The sequence below is a fragment of the Filicampus tigris genome, chromosome 14 (genome assembly GCF_054856515.1).
Source record: "Filicampus tigris isolate MCC_2025a chromosome 14, RoL_Ftig_1.0, whole genome shotgun sequence".
NCBI lineage: Eukaryota > Metazoa > Chordata > Actinopteri > Syngnathiformes > Syngnathidae > Filicampus > Filicampus tigris.
In genome coordinates this window covers 10221978-10246242 of record NC_141230.1, presented here as the reverse complement: position 1 = coordinate 10246242, position 24265 = coordinate 10221978, and the positions used below count along the sequence as shown (strand labels likewise).

The 24265-nt window shown below is 40.1% G+C and overlaps 3 protein-coding genes across 6 annotated transcripts in view; 1 reads left to right on the top strand and 2 right to left on the bottom strand.

Annotated features, from left to right (window-relative positions):
* The first annotated feature begins 375 nt into the window (after window positions 1-375).
* Window positions 376-4708, top strand: LOC147136276 (inosine-uridine preferring nucleoside hydrolase). Of its 4 annotated transcripts, none has more exons than XM_086051569.1 (7): window positions 393-439; window positions 1180-1256; window positions 2098-2297; window positions 2804-2983; window positions 3713-3824; window positions 3901-4037; window positions 4199-4708. In XM_086051569.1, the coding sequence occupies exons 1-7, from the start codon at window positions 396-398 to the stop codon at window positions 4544-4546; spliced, it is 1098 nt and encodes a 365-aa protein (XP_085907695.1). In that variant the 5' UTR covers window positions 393-395; the 3' UTR covers window positions 4547-4708. The 4 variants fall into 4 exon arrangements, with proteins under 4 accessions (XP_085907697.1, XP_085907695.1, XP_085907696.1 ...); XM_086051570.1 differs by having other exon boundaries at window positions 396-439; window positions 2110-2297; XM_086051571.1 differs by lacking the exon at window positions 1180-1256 and having other exon boundaries at window positions 376-439.
* A 617-nt stretch (window positions 4709-5325) lies between these two features.
* coa5 (cytochrome C oxidase assembly factor 5) lies at window positions 5326-6988 on the bottom strand. Its single transcript, XM_086052033.1, has 3 exons — window positions 6712-6988; window positions 5991-6074; window positions 5326-5918 (listed from the first exon to the last, which is right to left on the bottom strand). The coding sequence occupies exons 1-3, from the start codon at window positions 6895-6897 to the stop codon at window positions 5877-5879; spliced, it is 312 nt and encodes a 103-aa protein (XP_085908159.1). The 5' UTR covers window positions 6898-6988; the 3' UTR covers window positions 5326-5876.
* Window positions 6989-8266: 1278 nt separating this feature from the next.
* The window catches only part of mgat4a (alpha-1,3-mannosyl-glycoprotein 4-beta-N-acetylglucosaminyltransferase A), a 36450-nt gene continuing 20451 nt past the window's right edge, over window positions 8267-24265 (bottom strand). Inside the window, exons 4-16 of the mRNA XM_086052021.1 lie at window positions 20982-21115; window positions 20854-20900; window positions 20661-20774; window positions 19872-19947; window positions 17814-17928; window positions 17456-17586; window positions 15569-15676; window positions 15408-15482; window positions 14221-14339; window positions 13191-13269; window positions 12856-12916; window positions 11030-11142; window positions 8267-10937 (exon numbers count right to left, since the gene is read on the bottom strand). Coding sequence (XP_085908147.1) covers window positions 10911-10937; window positions 11030-11142; window positions 12856-12916; window positions 13191-13269; window positions 14221-14339; window positions 15408-15482; window positions 15569-15676; window positions 17456-17586; window positions 17814-17928; window positions 19872-19947; window positions 20661-20774; window positions 20854-20900; window positions 20982-21115 — 1199 coding nt within the window. The 3' untranslated portion in view covers window positions 8267-10910. The remainder of the gene's footprint in view (window positions 10938-11029; window positions 11143-12855; window positions 12917-13190; window positions 13270-14220; window positions 14340-15407; window positions 15483-15568; window positions 15677-17455; window positions 17587-17813; window positions 17929-19871; window positions 19948-20660; window positions 20775-20853; window positions 20901-20981; window positions 21116-24265) is intronic.

The window sequence follows — 24265 nt, the reverse complement described above, 5'->3', positions numbered from 1 at the left end:
TAGTTTTTTCTAACGTAAAATGATTGCCTTGGCTCAATAAAGGTTAGGAAACAGTGTGCCAAATTCACAATTATTGACAAGAAGTACAATGAGCATGTTCAATGATACTACTCTAGTGATTGTGAGCGAAAAAGAAGTTACTTTAAGGCTACACCCGGAAGTGACGCAATTTTATACGTAGCTCATCTATTTTACAGTCAAGCCCTCTATAACTTTTTTTTAACAACACAAACTATTGAATACATGTTTTAATGTATTGGTTTGAGTAATGTTTGGTACTATATATTTCTCCGTTTTGTCCATTTAAAAACGCTAGCATATTTACGTGCTTCACCAATCACCAGTTCGAAAAGCACACAGAGTGCGAGCTCTTCCAGTCGCAATCTGCTCCCTGCATGGCGCTGTGTACAGCAGTCTTGTGCTGCAGCTTTTCACGGAGGTAATACCAAATCCCTTCAATAATTCACGACATTAGGAGATACATTTGTTTCTTTGTATGCATTGTGAATTTCCTAATGCTGTATCGACGTGTGCGTTAGGAATTCGTGGTGAATAAACAAGCCCATGAGGGTAAATCGCAGGTTTGCATGGGATTTCGAAATCAGACGCTGAGTATCAATGACATTAAAGTCAATCACTTAACATTTGGAAGCATTTGTTCATGGAAAAGAAGGAAGTTATATACTGAATTATAAAAGCATTTTACCCCTCTCTAATTTGAATTCAACTTTTTTTTTTACATTATGATTTTTTTTCTTGTAAAATCAACACTTTATTCAGATAAAACTTAATTAAAATTAGGCCTTTCTGACATTAGATTCAAAATTTTTTTTCTTAAAAATTTGTAATTATATAAATAAAAATATTTTTATTCATATTTTTAAATTAAGTTTCTTTTCATTATACTCCGACATTTTTTTTTCTCAGGAAAAAAGGCTTTTCTCAACAATTAACTTTTTAGACATCGGAAACTTTATTCTCATAACATGATGCGTTTTTAAATGTAGTATTACTACTCATTCCTGGGAAAAAAATCCATGAAAAAACACACATTGTAGTAACATTCAACATTAAACCATTTAACTTTATTCTTGTAACATTATGACTACACTTTAATGACAGCACTTTCTTGGCAACAGCAGCACCTGTCTGATACATTTTTCATATTGCTGTCCAAAGGATAACAACTGATCTTTGTTTTCACTCTCTGAGAACGCCAGCAATCACACGCTTCAGTACATTTTCATCCCCAAAAGGTAAGTTTGGTCACTGAAAGCGGAAGTCAACCCAAACATATTTTTTTCAAGAATATGTTCCCAGCAGCCCCACTAGTTGAAACACGGCATTCTGATTAATTTTGCGTTTGTGGAATATAAGTTAAGCAGCAAAATGCACTCGTTTTTAGCCATCTCTGGAAGCGGCCATTTTGTCTTCTGTCGACTGAAAATGACATAACAACTGATCACAGTGACCAATCACGGCTGACCTTTTTTCAGAATCTGAGCCGTGATTGGTCGTTGTGACCATTCCACAAACACAAAACTAATCAGAATGCCGTGTTTCAACTAGTGGGCCTGCTGGGAACATTTGTGGAAAAAAAAAATGTTTTTAAACTTTTTACACCAAGGACCACCTAGAAATACTTGGCTCTACAAGTACCACCATCATGACTAACAACTAACGAAATACAGTAGCATAGAAGTCGTAAGTGTTCATTAAAACGAGACTGTTTTTTTACTAAAATCTCAATTTAATATTATTGTAAGACAATGAAAACCTTGTGCACAGTTTGGACATTACCAATGCACTTAAATGTAGAAGTAAAAAAAAACGCTGCATTTAAATGATTCAATTGAAATGAACTTTAAACAAATGGTACAACTGTACCTAAATATATGCAGAAAAACAAATATTTAAAGACAAACAATTCTTAGCAGATTAAATGTAAATGTATAGAACTTAAAAGTTAAATACAACTGAACTGTACTTAGGCAATGATTCTCTCGTGTGGCTTAAGTGAAGCTATATAAGCATAAAAGCTTGGTCACCATTTGTGCAACTGTCCTGTTAAATTGTATTTAAAAAAAAAAAAAAAAGAAAAAAAAAAAGCCTCCAGGATGAGGAAGAAGCTGCTGGTGGATGTAGACTGCGGCTTGGATGACGCGCAGGCCATCATGTTGGCGTTGGCTGCCCCCAACGTGGACCTGCTGGGAGTGACGTGCGTGCACGGAAACACCACGCTGGAGAACGTGTGCAGAAACACACTGCGTGTTCTGCAAGCTTGCGATAGACTGGAGGTGGGTGCGTTTTGGTTTGAATTTGAAATTTGGAAGAGGTTTCCTCACATGAGTCGAGTTAACTGCGCTCATGTGATGTACGACTGACTGCCTGACAATAACTTGCTCTCCAACCAGGAAGGCTCAGTTAGCAAGTAGCAGTTACATGTTCCATTTCAAACTATTGGATAAGGCTACCACAAAAAAAGTGTTTTGAAGAATCTATATATCTACATGTGTACTGCATATACATACAAATCCCCTGTAATATTACCACTTCAAATATTCTTGTATCATTATGACTTTGTTCTCATAATGTACTGACCTTTTCTGTAAAAAGATTACTTGGTTATGACTTGACAATGATGCTGCAATTTTCTTGAAAAATAATACAACTTGTTTATTACAAGATTATTATTATTTTTTTTTTGCCCCCAATATATTACAACTCTGTCTTGTAACATGGCAACTTTGTTCTCGTAATAATTTCCACTCGACCTCCCTGAGTGTTTCATTTCCTGTGCTAGATTCCAGTGTTTAAAGGTGCTGCCAAGCCCCTGATTGGCAACACGATTAATGCGGGCCACTGCCACGGGCTGGACGGCCTCGGAGACGCCCCCGACCCGAACGCTCCCGGCATGGACCTGGTGCAGGAGGAGGGCGCCGTGTCGGCTATGATCAGAATCGTCAACGAGAATCCGGGAGAGGTGAGCGGTCAAGTAAATCCCATAATTGACAATGACTAGGGTCTAGGCTGGCTGAAGATCCAGATCCACTTTCAAGCAACTACTGTCTGAAACACAATCATGTCAAAGCCATTATGTAAACAGACCTGCATTGTTTTGTTGGATGCACAAGTCGCTAAAAGTGTTAGCGTCCGATAAGCGCCATGCTTGATTGCTCAGATAAGTTGTAGATGTGGTGGTTATGGGGAGCTTTTTCACCTGCAAATGTGTCCGCTGCATGCGTCGTATGAACAGATTTGCCTGAGTAATTGGCAGTGTCAGTGTAATTCATCAGCTTGGTGATGAAGTGCTGGCTCCATGAGGGAAAATACAATCCATGTTGTCTCTGTTGGAGCTTGCGTGTGCTTGCCATGACAACGGTGTGCATACTTGCTACTGGCCTAGCATGAGAGCAAAATTGTATTTACTTTATTATTTTAGCTTTGTTTTCTGCTTCTAAAGTCATAATGACATGAGAATCAAGTTGTAACATATTATATATACAAAATAGTTTTGTACCATCATGAAAATTAAGTCAAAGTAGGAACACTTCTATCCTTTCTCTTCAGAAATCTTACAAACCCCTCAGAAAAGTTAAAGTAGTTGAATACCTGTCTTCCAGTGCCATCCAAAAGAGCATTCTTGTACCAGCTTTTCTATTGGTTCTCTTGGTGTACCTAATATGGGGTGGTTCTCCCACATTTCAACCAGGTATCGCTGGTTGCCACGGCACCGCTCACCAACCTGGCTCTGGCCGTGAGGTTGGATCCGTCCTTACCGAGCAAGCTGCGAGGGCTCTACATTATGGGAGGCAACACCGAATGTCAGTCGAGTAGTACGTCTTCAACAAGTAACAGATAACTGTGGACTGCTTGTTACGTTTCCTGTCGTTTGTGCAGCACGAGGGAACACCACAGTGTGCGGGGAGTTCAACTTCGCAGCTGATCCAGAAGCGGCGTACATCGTGCTGAATGACTACCGTTGTCCAACCTACTTGGCATGCTGGGAGTTTACCTGCTACAGCAAACTGCCCTGGGTAAGCACTTAACAGGTTATTCACGTACCAAATATGCGATGACATTGCCATAAATTCCACACGCAGGGTGTAATCAGATCTTTTGGCAACCAACAAATGACCCCGGAATTTAATTTATATAGTTCCTGAACACCACCTCTTTGCTCCGCATGTTCTAAAAGGAGTTCTGCGACGCCTGGCTGGCTCAGCCCACACACAAAGCTCGCTTCATGGCGCAAATCTTCCGCCACAGTATCGAGGCGTCACTCAGCGAGCGCAGTCAGAAGGTGTTTGTGGGCGGCAGCGGCTTCGTCTCCTGCGACTCGTACGCCATGGCCGCCGCCGTGGACGACGCGTTCGTCACCGAGAGTGACTGCTACCCGGTCAGCGTGGAGCTGACGGGCACGCACACGCGGGGCATGATGGTGGTGGATACGGTGGGCTTCCTCAAGAAGACTCACAAGGTTCTCATCATGAGAAAAGTGGACTTGGAGAAGTTTAAGGAGATGATGATGGCGGCCTTGAAATAATTTCTCAAGCTTTAAGGATGATAGCGGACTCCAACCGTTTTCAACAGAGCCCCTGACTGTGAAAGAGGAACCTTGTTTCATCATGTTAATACAATGGATGTTTGAATGCCATATTATTGGGATATAAAACAATGAGACCAAAATAAATAATTTCAAAACTTCCATACATGTTATAGGGCCCATTCTTGGCACATAATGGAGGAGGGAGGGGTCAAGGTGAGATACTGCAAACAGATGCCTCTTTCCTTTGATTAATGTGCATTAATTAGCACCAAGGAAAATGTGAGTATCCCAAGGGTCTGTTAACTCACCAGTGATGGGACACTGTGGCTTACAAAGAAGAATTAAAACAGAAAAAGAATGTTAACATGTATTTAAACTTAACATGACACACGTTTTTTCTATACTAAATATTCAGTATTTTGCTTAAAAATAAAATAGATTGTGTTCAATGTGGGAACATATGCTGTTTTATTTACACAAATATTTTAAAAAAGGTCATTTTAGAGCTGTAATTTTAATACCATGATAACCAACGCGATACTTATGCTCATGATTATCATACCATCAGAATATAATATCGGCCCATGCTTATTTTTTTTTTTATATAACAAAAAGATCACAATTAAATAGGAGCTCATAGACCTTGGGTCACCAATGACGCCGGTGGGCAGCTGGTCGCCCCTAAGAACCACATGAATAGTTCTAAGAATCCTGCACCCGTGATGGGAAGTTGTGATTTGCTCTGTTTTTAAATGTAAACACAAAAAAGGGTCATATTTCTTCCAGTAAAATCATATTTAATTAATTTGTTCTTGCAATAATACAATAGTTTTCCAGATTTCCATTTCTCCGGAATATTAAGTTTATTACAATTTGATCCACTTGCGTATTGGCATTCTGAGGAAAATCTAGAAGATAACCAGATAGATACATCTCTTAATACCCACATATCATTACAACTTTTTTCCAGTAATATTGAAACACCCCCACCCATATTGTGATTATTCTTGCAAATGTACGACTTTTACCTCATAAATCAACTTTTTCTTTTCAGCGTGGCTGTAATAGCTAGTTTTCAACAACATTCACTGCTTCATACATAATTTATACGCAAAAACTGAAAGCAAAAACTCATCCCCTTTCAAGCAAAAACTCATCCCCTTTTATTTGCTCAGGTTTTAAATAACTTGCCTCAGAGTGCATTGTTCATAAAAAATGTTCAGTCCATTGTTGCTTCCTGACGTCTTGATGTGTTCAAGCAAAGAGGAACAGGGGCTTCACTGGCTGTTAGCCTTGCTGTCTTTAATATGTGATGCCATTGTATCCTTTAATATCCTTTTCTTCCTCTGAATCTTGACCTTGTGTCCAGCTGCGTTAAGACAATGTGGTAATGTGAATGATCATTTTCGGTGCTTTATGCCAAGTCTTTATACAAACTCACCATGGACCTCTTGCACTCAAAGAATGACGTTTGCAGGGCTTTGCAGTAACCTTCCTTCAGGCACTCACTGGGCAGCTTCCCCTCCTAAAAAGGTAAAGAGGAAGATATTTTCAATGCGCACTTGCATACGGACAAAACAATTCCATCGTCGCAGGTGATCTGGAGCCTGTCCTTTGGGAGAGAGGTGGGGTACACCATGGACTGGTTGCCAGGGCATATAAGCAGACAATCATTCACTCAAATTCAACACCATGCTGCCCACTAAGCAAGATTTCCAATTACAGTCATTTTGGGACAAATACATAATAAAGTAAGTGGTACTCATTTTTTAATTCAATTCATTTGACTTATACTCACAAATTGTTATTAACCAAAGTATATTTAAAAAAAAAAAGAAGTTTTATTTGCAACAGTCATAGGCCAACCATACTTTACACTGCATTTCTAGTTCTACATTTTACTTTATTGTCAGTGGTATAGAACTTCAATCAATCAATGAGAGAATTGTTTCCAACGGTTTGGTAGACTTGTAGACAATTTAGGACCAAATAATAAAACAATTTCCCACAACTAAAACAGTTTTCTAATATTCCAAATGACTACAAGTAATACATTGATATAGTGGAAGAGTTTCACCTTATTTGAAGCAAAATCATTCAACACTTTTATACAAAAGCGTTTTTATAATATGCGGAAAACACTGACAGGCAGTGAGTGTTACCTTAATGACACAGTCATGTTGAAGGAGACATGCCTTGAAGTCCTCTCTTATGGCAGCACAGGCTCGGTTGTCTTCCTCTTTATCCTCGTAATATTTCGGCATTGTGAAGATTCCACTGACACCACCAGTATTACCGTTACTTAATCCAAATAAAATCAACGGTGCGAGAGCCAAGGAGGTTGACATCTATTTTATTTGTTGTGAAAGCGCTAGGCCGCCATTTTCAAACAGCGTTGCATGACGGGAAACTAGAAAAGTCGAAGAAGTGCATCATGGGTGAAGCTGTAGTTTTACGTTTTGCTTCCTCGTTAGTCATTAGTAGTCTATGGCGGCGGAGAAAGCATGAAACTAGGCTAACAGTAATAAGAGTACGTAGATGCCTACAAATTATGTATGCAACGCTATTGTTCATGCTCCTACTTTAAACCTTTAAATCAGAACTTATGTATTGTGGAAATAATCCATCTACCTTACAGGTGTGGGATAAGATGCTGATTACAGAACATTACTATTGAACAAGTGTGCCTTACGTTGTTTATAATAAAAGTTCACTCTAAAATCTGCGGTTTTAATACATTAGAGCAGCGTTTTCAAACTTTTATTGAGTCATGGCATATTTATTTCATTAAAAAAATCCCGCGGCACACCACCATCAGAAATTGTGAAAAAAAAAAGCTTATTTTAACAATGTTATATTGTTTAGAAGCATTTTTTTTAACATTGAAGAATGACGTTATATTATAACGTCTTGAATAGAAATGAAATAAACACAAAGAAAAAAGTATTTTATAATGTTTCATATTGATACTTAGTGTGAAACATGGGCCTGTTTGGATAAACGTGTCACTAATTCACTTGTCTCTAAACAAAGAATTTGCTACCTGCTGGTATGGAAGAGCACTACAATGTAGCAAAGACATGATTATGCTGCCAGGCGCTAGACCGCACAGGCACATAAATTAGATAATTTCCCACGGCACACCTGATAAAATCTCGCGGCACACTGGCACACAGTTTGAAAAACACTACATTAGAGGGACCCAGAAAACCAGTATCTGGTGTAATGGTTTGAGACATTACGTGCAACACACTTCCTTCTCAAAGAGTTAATCGGGTTGGTGATTTTTCTAGTTTTTGACAATAACTGGAACATACTGTCGACTGCGCTGCTCGACAGCATCTCAACCATGCTATTGGGATGGATGCGTGCCGGTAGATTCTTGCAACATTGGGCATTATCGTGGTGGAACATGATGTGATGGTCGTGGAGGAATGGCACAACTTATCAACTCTATGCGAAGGAGAATGCTAAACTGCACGGGGCAAATGATGGTCACACCAGATACTGGTTTTCAAACAAGAGATATCGAGAGAGATAACGAGTTAGACATACAAGAGTTGTTTTATCTCCGAGATAATTGGAGTGTTATGTAGACATACGGTATCCTTTGATAGACGTCAGCTTATTATGTAGGGCCTAAATTGTAGGCATTTAAAAAACTATGTGAAGGGTGTGGAACAAAATTGTAACACAAACAATGGCAATCAAACAAAGGACCTTGTTTCCTTATTTATTTCAAACATGTCCATGAAAAAAGATGTCCAGAAAAGAAAAAAAAAAAAAAAATCAGCAGAGGCAGGCAACACAGACAACAAGATGAAGGCACACAAACCAATAGGTGTTTTGAAGTTGGTGGTGGTGGTGGGGGGGGGGGGGGGGGGTTTGAGCCTGAAATAGTTTTCGGTCTTTACGCTCCATTAGCACAATCACAAGGGTTTTTCTTGCCATTAAGTGCAACCAGTTTTGTTCAGCTTTTCGGCACAAAGACAATCCAGTAAGTGTTAAGAGAAGCTTTGTGGCATCTTGTTCGCATCGTCTTCCAAAGTAAACGCATCTGATCAGGATCCAGACAAAGTTCAAACATCAGATAGTGCAATCAAGAAGCCTGCATTAGCCAAACAAAAAAACACTTGTCAAGTATGTGCAAATGTGCATGTAAACAGCACAGTTACAGCTCTGTCCACTTTCACCAAAAAGGCACTTCATTACCCCCTTGAAGAATGACCACTGCCATTTAAAATGACAGCAAGTTACAACAAAAAGTGATGTGAATTTCAATGAACTAGTTAAGTGAGGTGCAAGAGTGACTGAAACAGATGTTCATTGCTTTTTATATTCTTATTTACAATGAAGTCAACATCCTCTGTTAAATCCCTAGGACTAAAAGGTGCACTCTTAAAACGATCAGTAGTCGAGACATTCTGCTCCAAAACAAAACAAAACAAAACAAAAAAAAACACAAAAAAAAAAAACAGATTGAGTGGACAACTGAAGTCTTTTCAATTAATTGGGAAATGTGAAAAAGTGTACAAAGGTGCATTAGTGGCACACTTGAACATTATTTTTTTTTAAACTACAATGGAAATTAACTTATTTAGCAAGAACGTTGTGATAAGCAGGGGGGGGGCGCTGTGGTTCAATATTGTAAACGACTAGTCTTGTAATATTAGTTGTATTAGGGACAATCCGAAAAGAAACATTTTTGGGGGAGTGAAAAAACAACAACAACAAATTTAATTTAAAAATGCCGTTTTTTTCTTGTAATAGTACAAGAAAAATCTCCACTTACACGAATGAATGTTTTTAACAAACATTCCAAAATATTATCCATTGCAAGTATATGGCAGATCTAAGGGCTATTGCATTAATATAATTTAGATAACAATCATTTTTTTCTAATAAAAAAAAAAAAAAAAGTCTTTCCCCTTGTATTGTTTTGCCTTTAAACTACCGGTACTAACATTGACTTTTTGTCCTTTCAGAAAACTACAATCTAACTTCTCTTTCTGAAAATGTTTAACTTTTTCCACACAAAATTACGACCTTATTCCGAAAACGTTACAACATTACTTTTGTTAACAATTTCTCATAATTTGACTCCACCGCCCCCAACCTCCACTTCAGTATGGCCCCCGTACAATGAAAAGACTGTGGTCCCAGTGGCGATGCAACGAATTACACGGTGAAAGCAAGCAGTTTAAGATGTAATGTGATACCAAATACTCGTAGTCACATCAAACAATGATTGAACTGTCTGCTATTTTCACAACAATAATAATTATGATGATAATAATATACTATTTCCGGCCAGTGAAATGTTGGCAAATGTGATTGAAATAGCTGATACACTTTTAGGGAACCTGATATAAGGCACAATTCTCCACATTTGACACACAAAACTGAGTCTGTTCTCATCCGTCCTATCCTTTAGCTGTGTGAAAATAATCATTAATGTCAATCGGCTTCAAGTGAAATGGGGCAGCGGTTTCCATATAGTTATTTTAAACATGAGAATGCACAGTAGACGAGCATAAACGTTAAAAACAAAAGTCGCACTAGCATAAACATCTTGTAATAGATTCAAAAATATATTTTACTTCTTGTACAAATTAAAAGATTTATTTTCAAATAAATTAAGTCACCTTCATAGATCCTTGTTTCTGTCATCCTTTATCAGTATATTCCTTCTAGAAAAACAGCATCAAGGCAATGTCTGATTGGTTTTCTGTACAAGGACCCTCTTCAGACTGACGACGAGCGACGAGGTGTCTTTTTCATCACTTTTTTTCACCTTTCAAATATTTTAGCCAACTGTTACTGACTACAGGCAGGATTTTTGTTTTCTAAAGGTAATGGAGTATTTTATGTGTTTGGGCTGGTGTTGGTCTTAAAACGGTATTTCTTCATTTGTGGGTTAAGGTATACATTCCTGGCACCATCATGGGGATCAGCTGGTGGCGCTAGTCAGAGTGCAATGCCCCAGCACGCCCAAGAGTGGCAGCATTGAGTTGAACGGGAGTGGTTTTGGCAGCAAGGACACAAGTGGCCAGGTGACTGACGTAATGATTTTGTCCTCATTCATCCGAGAGGTTTCCGCGATTGTGTTCCAAAATTGTTGGATGAGTCAGTCGCACGGCACGGCTGCTTTGCCTACTGACAGCAGTTTTCACATTCTCACTATCGAGGCAAGTAAGAGAGTGACGGACGCCGGAAGAAAAGGGTGAAATCAAGCAATAATGATGAGCTCCAAGTGGGCTCATGACTTCACCGCTGCCAGAGGCCCTCACGGGAGCAGTCTGGACGTTTTTTTTTTTTTATCTCACAGGGGACGTCGAGTCAAGGCCGGCCTGTGCAGGAGTCAGCCTGCTATCCTCTTTATGTGTATCTGATACGAGACAAAGAGAGGATGCTGTCAAATACAGTTAAAGAATCACTGATTACACAGACCATGTACAGTACGTTGCGTGATCCGCTTACTTCACTGATGATGGCCCAAACAGCAGAGTTTTTGAGAACGGACAGTCGCAAGGCCAGAATGGGATTGAAGGAAGGATCGACAGCCCCTTCGGCCACACCCTTTTCAAACTGACCTGTGTGTTCAAACACAAAGTGCAAGTGCAATATTACATGGCACATGTCGTTATCTCATTTTATCTTACTGTCGCAACATCAATAAAAGCATACCAAATGTGCTTGCTAAAAATTGTGGGTTCTATTTCATCCCTAGCACCGCCCTCTGGCAGTCATTTGGGATTCATAGAACCGTAGTTACAGACGTAACTTTCGTTTTTTTTCTTTGTGTCAATGTAGATTCTCAGGAGGCATGTTGTCCCCGCACTCCTGTGGGATTTCTCCTGGTACCTCGGCTTCCTGCCGCATGCCAAAAACATGCGTGCTAGGTGGATGTGAATGTTGAATGTTTTTAGTCTATACGTGCCCTGCAAATATCATTTAACCACTGTCACCAAAAGTCAGCTCAACCGCGAGGACAAGTGGTGTCGCAATGATAAGTGAATGTATTACCCAAAGAGATACCACGAAATCTAATTTCGCAAATCATTCCCAAAATAACATGACAGATGGAGGAAAAACAGCAAACAATGGAAATAGAACAAATATGTTCCAGGATCAAAATATCGATGCGTTTTTAGATAGGTTAGGTGCAAATCGATTCAAGGACTGTATAATTTGAAAGTGGAACAATTCGAATTTAGTTTGACTCAGTGAGATTACGATACGATTCGATATGGTACGGCTCAGTTCAAGAGGCTATGATGCAATGACTTTGTTGTCATTTTACACACATGAATGAAGTTGTCAGTACTGTAAATATGCCATTTCCTTCTAAGATATATCTGTCCAATGAACCATTGTAAGTGGAACAATTCAATTTGATGCACGCGCATCTTAAATCCCCTAACTTTTTTTTTTCGATTCAAACCGTTTTTGGTTACACCCCTACTAATCAGGTATGTTGACACCTCAGGTGACATCATGTGTGATGTCAGTTAGAACGCCACAACATTTTTCAGCATTTTTGTTTGCGGTATGCATTTAATTCATAGAGTGACCACACTTGTAACTCAAGACACTTGTATCTCAAATAATCTAAACTGGCTTTGCCACATTTATAGCTTCAATTTAATGGGCGTTGTGCTGCTCCTTCTTGTGCGCGCGCCTTGGCCACCTTGGGGCAGTATTATATAGACATAGACTAGACATAGATAAACTACAGTAATATTAGCTGTTGTTCGCAGAGGGTAAACAATACAGTATATTAATGTATCATTATGTTATCTGTTGCTCCACCGTTTGTGCTCCATCAAGTTGCTTAAAGGGTTAGAACACTGCGACATGTTGTTAGCCAGTCAATTGCATTTACCATAATGCGTTAGCATAAACAAAACAGAGTTTAAGGCTAAGTTGTGTGATTGTTTGAAATATACAATGAGTAATTCTCTTTTCTTTTGCTTGGTTTGACAAACTTCAACTTAAAGTGGCATTAAACAGCTCTTTTTTTCTTTTTTAAGAATTGTTCACTACCAACCTACTGCTTGTTGACAAGTGAGTTGACTGCCACCATACGGTGATCGCAGCACAACTCTGTGCTTGCAAGTCAAAATCAAAACAATTGCTCTTGTCTGGCAAAACCACTCTGCACTACTGTTCAACGTCTGAGGCTTCAACTTGCACTGACTTTCATACCAATATCAAATTTGTAGCGTGGATGGCTACTTTTCAAGTGCGTAATCGATGTGTGTGTCATCTGAGACTGATGTTCACGTGTGTTTGCACACACTTACCGATCCTGTAGAAACGGTCTTCAGTTCGTTTGTACTTCTCTTTGGTCTGCAGTCCAGGTTGCTGACAAAAGGCAATGTTAAATTATGCAGCAGTCGAGTCAAAGCAAGTGTTACCGATTTGTCGTTTGAGCCAAAGACACACGCGTGGGTCTCTGATCACTGACGAGTCAATCGCCTCAGGCAGTGCTGTCACGCTTACATTCCGGTTTAAAATCAATACGCTGCAGCCTTCAAATTAACCGGTCCAAACAGTGAAATGTAATGATCGCTGTCATTGGGGACATCATGGTGCGTATGTGCATGATTGTGTGTGACTGACTTGAGTGTTTCCTTACAGATACGGGCAGTATTTCCACAGTGGTGTTTTGCAGCTTGTCCCCCAGGTGTTCCTGGTTACCACTGCGAAACAGGAACCTGACAACAAAAATCATTATATGGAGACAAATCAGTGCCCATTCATGGCTTATCGCATGACTTTAGAAAAAAAATGATCAAGTGGGGACAACCATCAGGGATTTCGGTACAAAATGTGACCACTTTATAAACAGCCAGCTAAACCCATAAGGTTCCATAACTGAAATGAGTCCCTTTTGCTCTCTCTGTGGAATTTTAAACACTTTTGAACAAGGGATTTGAGGATGTAATCTTTCAGGATAATTAAGGCGTTTATTTTGGATGACTACATGTAAGGCTGTTTAAGATGTTATGGTCTGCAGCTCCTGTCATTTTAAGCCATTTCTCTAACCTCATCGTCATGTCATAGTAAGAGGATTTGACAAGTCACCAATTTAGCTCTGAAAAGTTCTATTTCTATCAAGTGAAAGGGCCTTGATAGTTCTCTAGCAAAACAATAACTCGCGGTCCATTTTGGGTTTCAACTTCCTTCCACTTCCTGATCAGTGTGAGAGACAGTTAGGGTTATTGTCAATAGAAAATGAGGGGGCTGTGCTACTGCGAACAAGCACAAACGATAACTGAAACAAAATAAATGGCTTCCTCTTGATAAGATCTTGTCTCGTCAGCACAGCTAGAGTCTATAAGGAACATCACTCAACTGCACACTGCAGTAGACAGATAGGCAGTAAGTGAAGCGTTACTGACTGACTGCACTTGTCTATCCAGCCCTGCTGCGACCTGCCTACATACGGAGATGAGACGCACATATAGCTCCTCTACATCATCTCCATGGAGAGCGTGGAGGCTGACCTGAGAACGCTTATTTTAGAGTTTTCTTTCATTAGCCCATTCGGATCCCCCGGGGAGGCATGCAAACACACAGACAGAAGCTGAAACGGACTCATTGCGAAGGGCAGCGGGTGGAAATTAAGTTAGTGGGCAGTGAGTGCTAATAACTTCCTTTCTTACCGCTCAATGCTGATGGGTCTGTCGAATTTAAAGAGGATGTAGTCTCCCGCGGTGGGCGTGATGGCCCAGAAGAAATCCTCCCCAAGGTATGTCTTCTCCAGCGTGTGGCCCTGATAAACCTGACAGAAGCAACATGCGTAAAGCAGTCAAATGCTGCAAAAGTTGCGCAATGAACCACTGTAAACATTTAGCTTTGAAATGTATGCGTTGGATGGTGTCAAGCTTAATATATCAATACATATAAAAAAATATATATTTTAGAATATGGAAAAATATTTGTTAAATTGTACAGTCATCTTGTTAAGTGAATCATATTGCTATATGAAGGTCCACAATGAGCTCATTATGTTAATATTAACCAAGCATGTCCACCCTGTCGTTGTCCACTCATTCAGCAAGCTTACATATTTTGCTAGTTGCATTTACATTGTCTGCTCACAGTTCATTTACATTTGAAATAAAAATGCGGGAGCTTGATCAATATGTATTTCCAACAGCTACAATCAATATGAAGTTCAACAGACATTCTCGACATTATTTTTGGATGAAACGGGGAAGTCTCAAAGCACCCCCAAAAATAGACTATTGGTGAAAACTAATTCAGTAGTTCAATTCAAAGCTAAGAAGTCACATAATAGATTAATTGAACACATTAGAAAATACTTTTGAGAATACTTCCTAACTAATTTCAACATTTGCACAGTATTTAAAGCTGTATCAAAATGATAAAAAAAAGAAATTGATAAAATACTTCACTGCGTGTAGTGATGGGTTTCAATTACGTTCACCACAATATTCTAGTTTATGGAAATTCACCAATATAAAACACCACTAGGTACTCTGTATTGCTCTGCAAATACCTTCTTGTTACCTCCTCATTATATTTAAGGTTTATTAAAAGGGTGTGTAGTATTTTAGTTTTTATTTAGTTGTTTATTATAAAGATACTAATTTGACTTTTATTTATTTATTTATTTTTCATGCTACTTAAAAATTGCCCGTTCAGTCAATAAAAGTTTTGTAATGAGCTGATCTGGTGGACCATTTAAGGTTGGAACGGATCATTTTGAATCTGTATTGTCCTCTATGGGAGCATTTGTTCTGAATTGAATCTAACTGTGTCAGGCCAAAAGCTTCACACTATATGCATGACAATAAAGAAAAACAAATCTTGGGAGGAGGATTACCTTCATTGAGGTGGAAACCTCAGCAGGAGGGTTGACATGCATCTTGTGGAGAAGTGGCTTCAGGAAGTCTTTGTCCTGCGAGTTTGGGCGGAGAGCAAAGCCAAAATGCACGGGATTGGTCGGCTGTGGCGAGTGACCGGTTACGTGGGCACGGGACTCACTGTGAGCTTTTGGATCTTTCCGGCAAGAGAAGAATGGAGCCCCACGTGTTGAAACAAGGAGGGTCGGAAGCGCACGCGGAGGCTGGACTTCTGGCGCTCGCAATGTTTCTGGAGAAGTGTCAGAAAGGGTCAAGGAATTAGGGCCAAGTACAATAGTACACTGCAACACAACAGAATACATCAGCCATTCTACAGTGAAAAATGCAGCACTGCAAAAAGTGCACTTACTTGAAACTTGACGAGAAATGCTTTTGTTCTGAGGTAGCACCAACATTTGAAGGTCATTAACCGGGACAGCTTAGTGAGCAGCTAACTGTGTTACTTAAGAAAATCTTGGCTTCTTTTCTAATTTCTCCACAGTAGAATATGTGATTTTCTGTGGCGCAAACGGAACATCACTATCACGTTTGCTCCGTGCACGTGTGACACATACAGTATTTGTCATTCATCATCAAAGTTAATGGTAACTAAATGTCGGCTAAACTCGTCAAACTTGTTTTTAAGTCTACTTTTCTGCAGATAACGTACTAAACCTGAATGATGGTTAAATCCCTTGTTCAGACAATTGGAAATGTCTTCTAAATTTGAAACACTACAGAGAAGAACCCAACTATATTATTTTGAATATATTAAATTTATGTGTCATGTGTCATCTTCCAAACCGCTTATCCTGTACAGGGTCGTGGGGAATTGCTGGAGCCTATCCCAGCTGACTTTGGGCGAAAGGCAGACTACACCCCGAACTGGTCGCCAGCCAGTTGCAGGGGACACACACAGAGACACCGTCACTGAGCGGGAACCCTCTCACAACTCAGGCGTGAGTACCACTACACCATCAGTGACATATAAAATTTAGTTAAAAAAGAAAAAAAATCTCCAGGTATATAAAATGAGGCTTCAAAATCTTGGGAGGAAAAAATAAATAAATAAGAATCAAGCCTCTGCTCTCAGGCGTGGTCGTGTTGGCTGAATGCGCTGAAACCACACCCATCTTAACTGCCAAATGTCAATCAAATATCACATATTTCTTATGCCTACATAATAACTGCATGTTTGCGCAGCAAATACATAACCGCTTAACGCCTCTGGGGGTGGCTTAAGCCCCACCCACTGAATTTACTTTACAGGGTCTAAGAATGTTATGCAAGTTGATTAAATATTCTTATCGTTATGACACTGTCACACAGGTCAACAAAGCCTGAGTGATTTTAATTTGTCAGTGCTCTAGACTAACCTTTTGCACTGTTTCACCAAACCTTTTTTGACTGCATTCAACATTGCAGTTTTATAGGATCTTAAAAAAAATAAAAAAATAAAAAAAATAAAAAAAACACTGTCTTGTCTTTTTAGGTATTATTGACTGGTAAATGATAAACTAACAACCTGATCTAAATAAAGTTCTTTATTTGAAGCGCATCTCCACAAGACAAATAATTTACTCAAAAGTGTTGGTGCTTAAAGTGCTGCGTGTCAGAGTGTTTGTTGTGACTTTCAAACGAATCAGGCCTGTCAAGTTGTCAATCAGTTTTCATCTTATCAGCTGCAGTTATTTCCACTCAAAATCAGATACAGTGCATGTAGCCACCTCACCGAGGCCTTGTCAAGAGAACATATTTTTTCAGGACCGCATATTCTCATGCTAAACAACACTATCATTGATGTTTTTCAAGCTGCCGATAAGATATGAGGGCATCAAAATTTGAGTATATCATTTTTCTTAAGAGCAACAAACAACATTTTCAAGACTAATGAACATTGGTATTGATATGTAAAACAATAAATACAATATCTTATGTCAGAGTCATGGAAGACACCTCCAGGTCTGAGGTACACACCGCCACCATGACTGGTGCAACCCCAGCGACACTTGTTCATTTTGGAACATACCGCATCTTTCTCAGGATTGCACACTTTGACCCAGAGAATATGGTCCAGCAGCCAGTCGATTGGCTTCTCCTTATAGAACATGAAGATGAACTCGACGATGAGATTCAGGTCTGGCGCCTTGAACATCTTCCCTGTATGAGAGCACAAAGCAAAGCATTAATGGGATCTGTGGCGCTGGCACAGATGCTCATTAGCAACCAACATTTGAGTCTGATTAACAAGACTTTGGGGACTTTTTGCGACACTGTAAACAGGAGAACACAATCAGGTGGGACAAGAAATGCCATCCTCAAGCATTAAATACAAAGTGAGTCCAGCACGTGTTGAAGGAACCTGTAGAGTGCGTGATTAATCCTACCGATGAAGCCCAGCTGAGAAAACTCCAAGACCATCCAGTCCTCGGACGAGAGCTGGAGGGCAAAGTTCTTCATGGTGGCAAAGTAGTTGGGCTTGGCCACGATGTCGTCCTCCAACTGAGGGAGCAAAGGCATACAGAAGTGAGCCATGGGTTTTATGATGTACACAAAAGGGATGTGCCGTTTGGGATTGAGCAATGAAAACACAGCGGAACTAGTGTACACCAAACTAAAGCGGGTGGAAATACCTCTTCCCTTCAGGTGAGAGCAGAAAATGGAAATGACACACCGCATGCATTAGATAAGTATGCATGGGAGTCGTTGGTTCAAAAAAAAATTATCAGGAGAAACATCACGCAAAACGTCAGCGTTTCAACCACTGACATTCATGACGTCACAAATGTCAGCTCAGCTAGCATCACATGATTAGCCCTGTGCAAGTGTTTTGCTTTTCCTATTTTTTGTGACACAATAATGCAGTACTATACACTTTAAGTTACTTGAAGGAAGCAGACTGATGCATTATGGTGCTGTATTCACTAATATGTACAGAAATATTTACAAACATGACAGAAAATGACACCATACCATAAAAAACAACAACGATTGCTCTAATAATGCAAGGACACAAAAGAGGTTGTGTTAGGGAGGCAGTCCTTTTTCAAGGTGTGGTGTGGTATTAATTGATTAATTAATTTCATAGTAATGATGATTGTAAAAGTGTAAAAATCATAATTGAAGTATTTCTGAATGGGTGATTTAAATGTGAAAGGTACCGTACGTATTTCCTGTTAAAAGGCTGACAAAGTATCATTCATTCTTCTCTGATTCTTTTCATTCAAATTTTGCATTTCATGTTAACATGTCTGCTATTTAAAAAATGAAAAACATAGTCCCTTTGGGGTGGGCGATCTGGCAAAAATATTTAAAAATTTTAAAATAAAATCACGATCACGATTTTATCATTATTATTTTTTTTATATCGTTTTTTAAGACTAATTTGCACATTTCTGACCATTTTCCTCATGGTAAACATAAAACATATTTAAAATGTGTATAAATCTCTAAAAGAAAAAAAAAACATTTTAAGTCAGCTAAAGCTTTCTGAACAGGTTTTAATTTGAATAGTGACAATTTTTATCAAAATCTGCAGTGAATATAAACATAAAAGGTAACATAATAATGGGGCGGCATGGCTCAGTGGTAGAGTGGCCGTTTCCCAACACAGAGGTTTGTTTGATCGATCATCGGCCACGTCGAAGTATCCTTGAGCAAGATACTGAACGGAGTTGCTTAATAGGTGGAAATGCGCTATACAAGTGACAGCCATTTACCATTTATAAGATCGTGAACGCGCTAAACCGCTTAACGATCTAATATCATCATATCGCCCACCCCTAGCGTCTAGCGTTCTCGAGCAGACGCGAAAAGAAAGGACTTCAGGCAGTATGGGTGACACAGCACTTTTTTTTTTTTTTTAAACCATCTCGGAGCTGGTCACTTTGACCTGTCTACAGTAGCCTGCCGTTGATTGGTGAGCTTGGGGGATAAGAGGCCTTTTAAAAAAAAAAAAAAAACGCAGCTTTGACAATCACAAAATCATATTTTTGGAGATTATGATTTCAATCTCTAAACGATTTATTGTTTAGCCTTATTAACAGGGATTATTTTACCCTTACAATTAAGATTGTTTAAATGTTACTTAAAATATATACAGTCGCTAAAGAGTTTCTGATGGTGACAGTTGGACTATGGAACAGATTGCTATGGAATTATTTTTTATGGAGGGGAAAAAACATTCCAGAACAGATTGTGTTAGGCCTTAGCGGGTGAACTGTATTGGTGACACATTAAAAAAATTTGGAGCACCAAAAAGACAGATGAGTGCAGCAGAAATCCAAGAGGATTAGAGAGCGTAAGTGGACCAGGCGAGGGTTTTAATGAGAGGAAACAGACGCTGACGAATTGCAACTACACGCATTTGTGTTGTGGCCGCCGTGGTTTTAATTGAGAGCAGCAGTCAAAACGAAAACACCATTTACCAACATTTAAGGGATTACCTGAACATAATAAACTCCTTTGCTCACTGCATACATCATGAGAAAGGAATAGTCCAGGTTCTGCTTTGTCCGCCATCTAAACAACACACACACAAAAATAAACAAAAAAAAAAACAAACCAGAAAAACATGTTAGTTTCTAATTGTGTAATTTAAGAGCTCTACAGGCTACATGTGGAGAGGGACGGTTTGTTGTTGCAACTGCTTGGAGACCGAATAGTCTATCAGGCCCAATTAGTGTTCATCCCTGCACTCATACCGAAGCAGGCTTATGCAATACACTTCATTCTACAATATTCAGTCAAGATGCTGACACACAAACGACCACATTAACCTAAAGAATATGGACATGCCACACGAGACACATGGCTTATATTACCCAGCAAGGTGGTGCAAACAAACACCCACTTCCACACAAACAAGACTCGTCTGTGATTGAGATCTATTATGATCCGAGTGCATACAAACTGCACAATAGCATTTCTATTAAAAGCTGCTCAACGGCGGACTGTAAAGAAAACATTGACGACAAAAGCTTGTGAGAACAACGGAGCGCTTCGGGAGCAAGAGGCAGAAGGGCGCCTGTACTGATGACCTTGATCCGACTTTGACAAATGCATGTAGAATACTAAGCAGCTGACTAAAAGCTCTCGCCCGCTTGCTCCCTCCCCACTGACTCATCCTTCTGCTTCTGCAGTCGTCGCCTCACAGGCCATCATTTTCTCATTCTTACTTTGCCTAATTAGGCAAAGAAAAAAAGAAAGGTGGTACCGATGATTCATTGTCTTACCTTACTCTGTCTTTGGAGTCTCCAAATGTCTCTTTAAGGTTGGTGAGGTCTGGGTAAAAAGTGGCGGGGGGCGAAATGACCTCCAGCAAACCTGAATTCAGCTCTGTCGAGAACCTGAAGAAAAATAGAGCACGGGTGACATCAGGGAGCATGAACGAGCCAACTAACATTGGCTATCGCAAGGTGCTCTTACTCCTTCTGCAGGCCAGAAACCACACTCTGAACGTAGTCCAGGTCGGTCTGCGGGAGAAAGCAGGGCGACCTCTGAGCATCACGTAACTTTTCGCATCATGTGACGACTGGTGCTGGGCGACCTCTCACCTCCCCAACATAGATGATGATGACACAGTTGCCTTTCTCCTCTGGAGACAGTTTGTCGATGAGCGAATGCAGCGTCTCCGCCAGATACGACTTCACCTTCCGCTTCACCGTGGGGATCCCCATCACCATGGTAACTGGGCAGAGGAGCACCGGGGTGAGAACGGATGAGTTGTAATAAATGGATACAAATAGAGAATGGTTTTAGCAAGACAATGAACAGATGAGATTGGCTGAAATCCACTACGAGGACAGACATTTGACGACAGAAGGTAACCGCGGATGCGCAGTATGCACGCCACCGCGATGCTCACGGAGAGGCGCCTCGAAAACAACATCCGAGTCAGGTGTGGATTCGATAAATCACAAAATGCTTCCGTTTACAAGTGCTAGATGAAGGCCACAATTGGCAGAATGAGGGAAGAAGCAGTTAATGCTACTCAGGTCAACAACGATAGTCGCACTGGCGCAAAGACCTGCTGAATTAATTCATGAGCTTCTGCTTTGAATTGAGCAGGTTTGGCTGAAGGGCAGAATGTCGCTCAGATGATCAAATTTTGCCTTTCATTTAGGACTAATTCAAATATAATCACGTTTTCTCAAGACAATTTAAAAAACAGGGTAGTAGAAGCAGGCACTCTACTACAAAGAAACAGGAAGAGATAAAAGCGAGTGGCGGGCAGACAAGCAATGCGGTCGTGTATCGCTAAACTCAAGCCCCCTTCACCAAATCTGCTGCAAAATCTTTTCAGTCATTTGTGCATCTTTTTTCGATGTCGCTGTTCTGAATAAACGCCATGACTTTGAATGTGAGGATGATGAATGAAAGGGGATGGGAGGACGACTCACCAATTTCCTGCTTTCTGGTGTAGTAACAGAAGCGGAATGATGCCCGTGTCCAAGTGGATATTCCACAATGTCAGACTAGTGATGTGAAGCATCACAGCCGACACTCACTGTTCTCCTGTTGTTTCGAGAGCTACGTCGCCGTTTAAGTTACTCGATTGATCGAGCCCCAAATCAAACTGCCAATACATCGATTATATCTCCATATGTACATGCCGAGGGACTATAAACTACAACTTTTACCCCCAGCTTTAACCGGAAGCTGAACCAGTGATGGGGCTCATTTGCACATTTTTTGATCCTATCGGCGTCACCTTCTCAGCTTCTCTTTCATGCGCCAAAGTCAATTTTACTGTTTATGAATTTTTCGATGCGCTCCATGTTGTCGTGTTAACTGTTTATTTATATTTCTAAATGAAATCTGAATACCGTGAAGCATTGGTATATTTGGATCAGTATTCAGATGTGCTCTACTGAGGCGCACACTCTCATCATGCCGAAAACGTGATGAGCCTATGAAGAAGCCTGCATTTACTTGGTGCCGTTTCCATTGTTTATTTGTAAAGCTGGCAGTTATTGTTTTCTCATAATTGTATGTGTAACATGGGAGGTTTCCAAAACACCTTTTTGATTTTATTCAAAAATCAGTGGGTGCTGCTTATAGTTTGCCTGTGCACTCGCAGACTGAATTTGACAGTACCTGCATGTGCGTTTGCTAGGGAATTCACCACTTGCCGTCTTGACCCGTGTGTGCATCTTCATATTCGCGCATTGCTTCTTTTGACCCCCATATGTGAAACTGCACAAACTAAATACAAACCAGCAACGAAGCATTCTTGCACAAAACTTGAAATTATGTCATAGCAAAGCAACACTTGGCTACAGTAGGTGTGTCGTCAGGCCCATTGGAGACAGCGATGAGGGGCCTCGCAAAGGGTACAAAAAAACAAACGTGAGGTGCACACTGCACGCTGCGGGCTTGAGAAAAAGGGGCCGGCAATCTGCACGGCGTGGAGAATCTGTCCCAGTTTCGCTTTGTGTTTCTCACACCGAACATCGCGTTGTATGGAGACGCCCACCAGCAGTAAAAAAAAAAAAAAAAAAAAAAACTAGGTCGAAGATGAAAGGAGAGCGTGGGAGGCAGGAAAAGAGTCTGACATCATGCGGAATGGTGGTAGACAGTGAATGAGCGATAATGCAGGCAAGTGCAATGTGTGCAGACCTCGCTGCCCCCCCCAAACCCAATGCAGCCCCCACGCTCCAGCCTGCATCCCTTTGCTGATCGCTGCTCACGGCGTTCATTCAGACTGGCTGTTAATCAAATCTTTGAGGAGTTTTGTTGGTGTGCATCCAGAGAAGCTTTTCCGTTCGATACTAAACAAGCCCGTCAGACCTTTGCAATGATTCACTTTTTACACGGTCATACTTATGGTAAAAATAGCAACAATCTTTCAAACAAGGAGGAATGTGTTGCTAAGCGGAAGAAGGGTGAATCTTTCAACTAGATTTTGATGGCAGTTAACAAAAGCTATTCTCAGCCGCTTGTATGTACATTTTGACACACATGCTTAAAGTGGGTGACTTGAGCGGATGTCGCCGACAGCGTCACCACAGAAGGGTGCCAGTGAAGGCAGAAAGGGAAAATGAGAAGATAATTATAGAACCTTAAATGAAACTTAGTGGCACACACATCTCCATTCTGGCTGCTCAGTAAAAAAAAGTGATAACCAGACTGGAGATAAATCAAAGCCGGGCCGACTATCGGCGCCGATGTACAGCATTTTGATCAAGATCGTCATCGGCTTTTTTCTGAAACAAAACAAAACAAAAATAAATAACTACATCTGACGGCCGATAAGAGATCAATTCAAGTTGTTTTAATTTGAAATTAACTTTAAAATAATAATAAAAAAAAAAAAAAAATTTTAAATGGGCCGAGCGGCAATTCTCAATCGAAAAACACGCACTTCGGGTCACTTGTAAGTCAAGGCACATCTGCATATCCATAATAAAAAGAGGGGAACATCGACTAAAGAGTGAGTTGCATTTAATCCAAATGTGACGCAAAAGTCACTGCAAAAATAGAAATCACCTCTTTGCATCACTGTCGTTCCATCACTAATCATCAAAATGTAGCATTGTAAGTTTTACTACTGATGGGGAACACTGTTTTTACACTTGTGTATGAAAATGTTAATGAGTCTTTGATGGCCTGATTATTTCCAATGGAAAATATTCATTCTGTTTGACTTTAGTCAGGCCCAGACGTAATCAAACCAATACGCACTTCTACCAAATGCTGCCATAAAACATAGGGCACGCTGAGAAGTTGAGAACTACTTCAATTTTGAGGGCATGATGACGAGCATTGACGAGATACTACAATGCACACAACAGTCACGAAATGATCCTCCAGGTTGAGGCCAGCGGGTCAGAACATT